The sequence below is a fragment of the Rutidosis leptorrhynchoides genome, chromosome 1 (assembly GCF_046630445.1).
Source record: "Rutidosis leptorrhynchoides isolate AG116_Rl617_1_P2 chromosome 1, CSIRO_AGI_Rlap_v1, whole genome shotgun sequence".
Classification (NCBI taxonomy): domain Eukaryota; kingdom Viridiplantae; phylum Streptophyta; class Magnoliopsida; order Asterales; family Asteraceae; genus Rutidosis; species Rutidosis leptorrhynchoides.
The window spans coordinates 490,036,770-490,044,126 of NC_092333.1; the positions used below are offsets into that span (position 1 = coordinate 490,036,770).

Consider the following 7,357-nt stretch of genomic DNA (forward strand, 5'->3'; position numbering starts at 1 on the left):
GGAAATGATTGTGTATATCTCACCTCCCTCGTACACTATTCATATGGTATTGGTTTTTGTTGTTGTTGTGGATTGTGATAGTTAGATGTGAAACTTATCCCAATTCTATGACACATGCCGGGTTACCAAACATTTTTTTCTTTATAAGATTAAACAATGTGACAAAAATCTTATATCGTTCATAATGGTAATATTCTTGGACAAAAGCTTATATTATTATTCATAATGAAAAGTTTCTACTAAAAAGCTTCTTCAACTTTTTTAATATATATTTTTAATTTCAGTTTAATCAAGACTCGTTGTACACATAAATGTCGTATATACATTAAAACAGCCGTCCCTCCGGTTAATTTTGTCGACTGATTCTTCTCATAAGCCGGCATCCTTAAAACAACAAAACAACTTTCACAAAGCTTTGACCTAGTCAACGCACCCTTAAATCCTTCACAGTGACACCCACATATATATATAAATATATATATATACACACACACACATACATATTATATCTATCTACATTTCCATATGTGTTTACGTAAGTTATCTCAAAATGAGCATTAAGTTTTTGTTATTGTCCATCAATTTTATTTTCTTAACAACTTTGATTTCATTACTCCCTAAAGCCATCTCTCAATCTCCCACATGTAATGGAATTTCAATATCTTACGTTTACAATTCAGGCTTTCAAATTCCACCAAACACCACACAAACAACTGATCAGCCCTACAATTTTCAATCAACTCTTGTTCTTACTAATGGTGCAGCCGAAAGACTCAAATCATGGCGTGTGTTTGTCGGTTTTAAAAACCGTGAGTTTTTAGTATCGGCTTCTAACGCAGTGTTGGCTGATGGAACATCACTCCCTGCTAATGTTACTGGTGGTGTTGTGCTGGCTGGGTTCCCGGTTACTGATCTCATGACTGCAGTTGAGACCGCAGGTTATTTTATTTGTTTATTTATTTATTTATTTATAAGGCAGGACTAGCACACCCTGCAGTGTCCACACAACTGTCGTGTACAATACATATATATGTTTCAGTTAAAACTTGAATACAAAATTACTGCAGGTGATTTTAATCAAATGCAGGCTCGGATACAATTAGTGGGTACAGAGTTTGGTGTTCCGCCATCGAATATTTCGTTGCCGGCGAATGTGTATCTTGTCAATGATGGATATTTGTGTTCTACACCTTTTAGTCCAGGTATTGTATTGGATTTTATGATCATATAAATAAACCATTGTTCTTTTAGTGTATTTTTTGGTAAAAAACTTGGGATTTTTTTTTTTTTTTTATGGCAAATACACAAGGTAGCTAAAACTGTGTTTTATTGTCTCTTAATTAAATGATTCAGCAATGCTGAATTGTATAGCATTCAGCGTGTGTGTTTGTAACATTTGAATTACAAGTGAAGCCACACGAAAAAAATTGTGTTGAAGCGTATGTATAAAAACAAGTGAGTACCATCTAAGTGCATATAACTAAAGCTTGATTTCGTGCAGCAAACAATGAAACACAAGTCTGTTGCGTAAAGGACCCGAATGCAACACCAACCACGCCAGTTGATGATGAACAACCATTTGAGACCCGAAAAGAAGGTGATATCTCTATTATGTACGACGTAATCAGTTCACAAGATACTGAATACAAGGCACAAGTCACAATCTCGAATCAAAATCCCCTCACCCGTCTCGATTATTGGCAGCTAAGTTGGGATTGGATGCGAGGCGAATTCATTAACTCCATGAAAGGTGCTTATCCATCAGTTGTTGACACAAACGCTTGTATATTTGGTCGTCAAGGCGAGTTTTATAAGCAACTTGATTTTTCAAAGGCTTTGAATTGTGACCGAAGACCGACTATTGTTGACCTTCCACTAGACAAGGCAAATGACGCAGAGTTAGGGTTGGTTCCGTTTTGTTGTGGTAATGGGACTCTTTTACCACCTTCAATAGGTTTGAATAAGTCAATTTCCGCTTTTATGATGCAAGTTTACAAGATGCCACCAGATCTAAACCGGACGCAACTTACCCCGCCTCAAAATTGGAATATTAATGGCACGATGAACGCTAATTACCAATGTGGCCCGCCAGTAAGAGTTAACCCGACCCGTTTCCCAAATCCAAATGGGCTTACGTCAGAGTCGACTGCAGTTGCTAGTTGGCAAGTGATTTGCAATATAAGACATACAAAACCCGAAACTCCAAAATGTTGTGTCTCATTTTCGACATTCTTCAATAAGTCTGTAGTCCCATGTAGCACTTGTGCGTGCGGGTGCAGTACTTCAAATACTTGTAGTACGACTGCACCCGCACTTCTTCTTCCTTCAAATGCGCTTCTTGTGCCATTTGAAAACAGAACAAAACTTACAACTAAATTTGCAAAGGACAACGGTTGGACTTTGCCCAATCCGTTACCCTGTGCAGATAATTGTGGTGTTAGTATCAACTGGCACTTATTATCGGATTACAAAGATGGTTGGACCGCAAGAATGACCATATTCAACTGGGGCGAAACTAGTTTTGCAGATTGGTTTGCGGCTGTAGAGTTGGACAAATCAATGGCGGGATTCGAGAATGTGTACTCGTTTAACGGTAGCAAAGTTGCAGGTTCTAATAGCACACTATTTTTACAAGGATTACCAGGTTTGAACTATATTGTAGCCGAGAGAGATGGACGTAAACCAAAGAAGGACCCTCGTGTTCCGGGTTCACAACAATCAGTCATCTCTTTTACGAAAAAGAACTTACCCGGGCTTAATGTGGCCCGAGGCGATGGGTTCCCGAAAAAGGTGTATTTCAATGGTTTAGAATGCGCGATTCCGCCCATTCTTCCCATCACTAGCTACAGTACCCAAATCAGGATACCCTTTGGTTCTGTTTTAGTTACTCTCATTTTATTGTTGTTTCTACAAAAGTTGTTTTAACACTTCATTCTTTTTGTAAGTTCATTAGTAGATGATTTGTTGTGTAATTTATTACTTAAAATTCTCAGACCACATCACCAAAGTTTGTTATGAACCTGTAGATGGGTTGCATGTAAAACTCCGATACCTTATTCGCTGCAGCATCTACGATAAAACGTTGCAAGAAGCTCAAATATAAAATATATAACTGGCAAGATCGGTAGATCTAAGCTAGTATGTTGAGCAATAGGCCACAACAGGCTATGTTAGTTTTACCCACCAACACTAACGCTTTACGTACTCATATTGTTACCATAACAATAACAATCATACATAAAACAACAATTTAGGAGCCTGTACGCATTTAGATCGAACGTTGACACATTTTCAACTGTTTAAACCCGTTTATCCCTTTTTCAAATATATGATACACATTTGAAACGGGAACACCGAGTAGAATATACATAGGAGTGATTAGAGATATCTACGAATGGACGATGACTTGTGTTTGAAGTATAGAGCGGCGACATGCATCATATATGATAAAAAAAAAAATGACCATAAATTAAAACGTATTTTTTACAAGGTTTCTTAAAAGAAGAAAATTGTGAAGTCTTGCTTTCTACCTTCTAAGAGAAGAAAAGATAAATTAAGAGTGTTGATATTCACTCATATAATGCATAATTGTTTGTACATTACAATTACTGGATACATTATAAAAAGTGAATTTATTAAAAGGATAAGTGGATATATTACTACCCATTAATTAAACCTGTCATGTTTTATGGATCAGTGTTTGCAAATGACATAATAGTTATAACTTATAAAGGATGATGGAAGTGAATGTGATACCAAATGGAGTCTTTAAGGCGGAATTGAAGAGGACAATTAAGATAGTGTGGGCAACTAAGCTTGCAGAGCTCCAGCTTTTTAAGTTTTAGTCCCCTGTTTAGACCACTCTTATCCATGACGGTCCGTCATGGAATCACTAACTGCCACATCAGCGCCATATCAGCATCTTCTTTCCATCACTAACCAACCACTAAATGCTAACAACCATGACGTACCCATCACACATTTCCTCACACCCACTAAATTAATTATTTACGGGTACAAGTAATAAAAAAAATGTACAAGGAAAAACTGCATAACATCCGTGATCCAAATTATTATCCAATGACATTTGCAGCACCGGTCTTCAAACACGGACCAAGGGCTAAATGCTAATATCTGGTGTGCTCCTCTCACGGGATCAAAGACGGATCCAAGCACTAACCGATATTAGTGGTCTTAAGCTTGCACCACACACACCCGGTATAAAATAAATACGTAAATACAGCATTAGTTAATCAAAAATGGTCGTTGGTAAAGTATATAGAAATTACGCGGGAGCCCCTTGGAAATGTAAACCGGGTCCCACACGGCTACAAACTGTAATTTCTATTCAGTTTCATTTTATTTTCCCTTTATATTTATTTATTTATTTATTTATATTTATTTATTCATGTACGGAGTATGTTTTATCTCAAATTTCATCTCACCTTGATAAAACTTCACACACAAAATCGTGATCAACTCTGAATCTACTCATCAAAGTAATCAATATCAATCTCAATATAGTTATAATTATTATTAAGCTACAAAAATCCTCTTTTCGAAACATATGTATTTTTAATTTTAATTAATTTGATATATTCATACAAACATAGTGATTTTGCTAATATCATCATGCGGAATTCAGTTAACGATGACGAATCATTCAATTTCCGATTTCTCAAGCAAACCACTCGTCTTCCGCTACCAGGTTCGTATCTAGTCAAATTGATTGTGCTATGTTGATTTTTTTAGGTTAAATTGAAAATTTATTTTAAGGATTTTAAATTTCTTAGTTGATAGTTACATCGATCTTGAAGATAGCGATGAGGAAGAAGAAGAAGAAGAAGAAATGAATTTGGAAATGGGATGCCCTTATTGTTCAGAAGGATTTGATGCCCTAGGTTTATGTGTTCATCTTGAGGATCAACATCCACTTGAAATTAAATTAGGGGTAATTCATTTTTACACTCTTTTCATCATCATATATACTTAAATTTCATCGTTTTGTTAGCTTTATGATAAAAAAAAAAAAAAAATTATCTTTTATCTAAATTCTTTAGAAATAATTAGGTTTTATTATTTAAAAAATAATAAAATAATGTTAACTATTTAATTTGTATTCTTATTGTTATTCTTATATGATATGATGTTAGTGGAAAATAGGATTATTATGTGGATATTTCAATGGTTTGTGTATTGCAGGTATGTCCTGTTTGTGCTACTAATCTTGGAAGGAATATGATTTCTCACTTAATCCTTCAACATGAAAATGTGTTAAAGATATCCTTTTTATGTTGTTTCAGCTGCTAGTGCCTAAAGTCTTTCTTCATGTTTATCTATATTAAAAAAATGTGCTAATTTAATTGTTTTCAATTTGGTGTGCACAAACGGAACAAACACACTAAATGCATTGGGTTTATTTAATCTAATTACGTTCAATTTAGAAACAAAAGAAAATGGATATGAATTTTGAAGATTTGTTAAATTCCTTGACAAAAAACTCACGGGCTTTGCAAGAGGAAGCTTCGTGACGATGATTCTTTCTCTATCGTATCTTTATTAAGGAAGAAACTGCAAGAACATTCACTATCGCTTCAAAAGGAGTCAACTACTGTAACATCTTCTACCAATTCAGTAACTGATCCATTGCTGCTCTCGTTTGTGTATAATAATAATACACCTCAAATTCACGAGACTAAAGTTTTGCAGCTTGATTCTTCTGCTGAACCAAGTTCAAAGATCCTTTCTAAGGATGCGGAAAGGTAAAAGTTTTGTTTTTCTTACTTAAATCTTGATTGTTGTTCTCTAAGTATCGTGCCTCATTAGTTTGATATATAGTTTTTCCTTTAGTCTGCTAGTACCACTTATTATCTACCTTACATACTTAGGTATTTCATAGAGGCGAGAATTTTGTTACATTTACCTTTTGAACGAGTTGATTTGGGTTGTGGTTTATATATAGGTCAACTAAAAATATTTAATAAGGCATGGAACATTTAGGTTAAAAGGTCCCCTAAATCCTATCCCTAATACATACAACATCCTAAACAGTTTATTCCTTGATTCTGATTATCATTGTAATAATATACTTTCTGTTTTCATCATTAACACCTAATAAAAGTAAATTAGTTACCCCATATTATTGTGAGCCAACCTTACCATTCAAAGAGGTACAGCTTTTCGTAAAAGGTAACGAATCACGAGTAGTTTTCCGTTTACAAGGAATGATATGGTTGAACTGTTCTGTTGAATCGTAAAAAAATATGTCAATTTAATTATCTCGCCTTCTTTCAATTTCAAAGCTTAAATTCTTCGTGTGAATGCCATTACATTTAATCTAGTTGATTCTAGCCTACCTACTATATTGGCTTCATACTTCATCTATATGATCCTTAAACTAAATACGTGCTGTATGCATCACCCCGGACTCATAATTACAATCAAATATCTGATTCCACTTGATTAAATTTTTCTTTGTCGGCAGTGACAGTGACGTCCCAGCTGGTACTTACGATTGTATAGACCATGAAGAAAAGGCTGAGAAATCTGACTTCATACAGACTATTTTACTATCAACTTTTTTCGCTGACAATTTGTAACTAAACAAGCCAGACAAGCTGGCGACCTTCAACAAAGTCGGCTAAGGTTATGCTAATAAGCTTAATGAACAGGAACAGGGTTAGCTTTAGAGACTGAATTTTTCTAATATTGTGTGTCACATGTTGTAATCAGTTAAGCCATATTTTGGCAGAGTAGTTCTTTTTGATGTATTAGAACTCAATACCATTCACATCTAGCATTTTTTCTTATATAAAGTAGTACCATGGTTCAATTCTAAAACACCTAGGGGTGTTCATAAAACCATTAAACTGCAACAACCGGCTTGATTGTATCCAGGTGGCCGGTTTTGTTTCTTTCTTCAGTTGATTTTGTATAATAAAACGATATTGTTTTTTGTGTAAGCTTTTTGGATTTCAAGACCAAGCAGAAGCAAGAAAAGACTCCAAAAGAGTAACGGAAAATAAAAACACCCTTCAAAATTGGTTGTTTATCGCTCGTCGAGGTTGATTTTGACCTTTTCAGCCCCTAAACGACTCTGAATGTCATAAAACTGACATGGCTCATGAGGTTAAGTCATGTTCGGCGTCGTGCCGTGACTGACCAGCTCGATAGGCCTGGAAGTGGCATGAATATATTGAGCCTTGCCATTCGTGTGTTTCAGCGTAACAAAATGAATTTTTGAGCGCCCAAACTGGACCTGTATGATGGTTTGGTATGGTACATGTTGATTTGTAAACTTGAAAAACTGTTAAAGTCCATCCGATTTCGATCTTGTCAAAGACCGACAACTGTAAAC

The 7,357-nt window shown here is 35.2% G+C and overlaps 2 protein-coding genes across 3 annotated transcripts; both read left to right on the top strand.

The window, feature by feature from the left end:
• The first annotated feature begins 550 nt into the window (after positions 1-550).
• LOC139840687 (COBRA-like protein 7) lies at positions 551-2,925 on the top strand. Its single transcript, XM_071830940.1, has 3 exons — positions 551-938; positions 1,068-1,204; positions 1,507-2,925. The coding sequence occupies exons 1-3, from the start codon at positions 551-553 to the stop codon at positions 2,923-2,925; spliced, it is 1,944 nt and encodes a 647-aa protein (XP_071687041.1).
• Positions 2,926-4,423: 1,498 nt separating this feature from the next.
• On the top strand, positions 4,424-6,962 carry LOC139875404 (protein DEHYDRATION-INDUCED 19 homolog 4-like). Of its 2 annotated transcripts, XM_071862748.1 has the most exons (6): positions 4,444-4,499; positions 4,646-4,708; positions 4,794-4,951; positions 5,203-5,280; positions 5,506-5,762; positions 6,485-6,962. In XM_071862748.1, exons 3-6 carry the CDS (start codon positions 4,850-4,852, stop codon positions 6,597-6,599), a joined length of 552 nt encoding a protein of 183 aa, XP_071718849.1. In that variant the 5' UTR covers positions 4,444-4,499; positions 4,646-4,708; positions 4,794-4,849; the 3' UTR covers positions 6,600-6,962. The 2 variants fall into 2 exon arrangements, with proteins under 2 accessions (XP_071718844.1, XP_071718849.1); XM_071862743.1 differs by having other exon boundaries at positions 4,424-4,708.
• The last annotated feature ends 395 nt before the right edge of the window (positions 6,963-7,357 follow it).

Bases quoted from the DNA above. Each gene is read 5' to 3' on its own strand.
- LOC139840687 (XM_071830940.1), top strand. From the start codon at position 551: ATGAGCATTAAGTTTTTGTTATTGTCCATCAATTTTATTTTCTTAACA. The intron at 939-1,067 runs GTTATTTTATTT...AAATTACTGCAG, and splicing joins GACTGCAGTTGAGACCGCAG to GTGATTTTAATCAAATGCAG. The intron at 1,205-1,506 runs ATTGTATTGGAT...CGTGCAGCAAAC, and splicing joins CTACACCTTTTAGTCCAGGT to AATGAAACACAAGTCTGTTG.
- LOC139875404 (XM_071862743.1), top strand. From the start codon at position 4,633: ATGCGGAATTCAGTTAACGATGACGAATCATTCAATTTCCGATTTCTC. The intron at 4,709-4,793 runs GTTCGTATCTAG...TAAATTTCTTAG, and splicing joins CACTCGTCTTCCGCTACCAG to TTGATAGTTACATCGATCTT. The intron at 5,281-5,505 runs ATATCCTTTTTA...CAAAAAACTCAC, and splicing joins AACATGAAAATGTGTTAAAG to GGGCTTTGCAAGAGGAAGCT.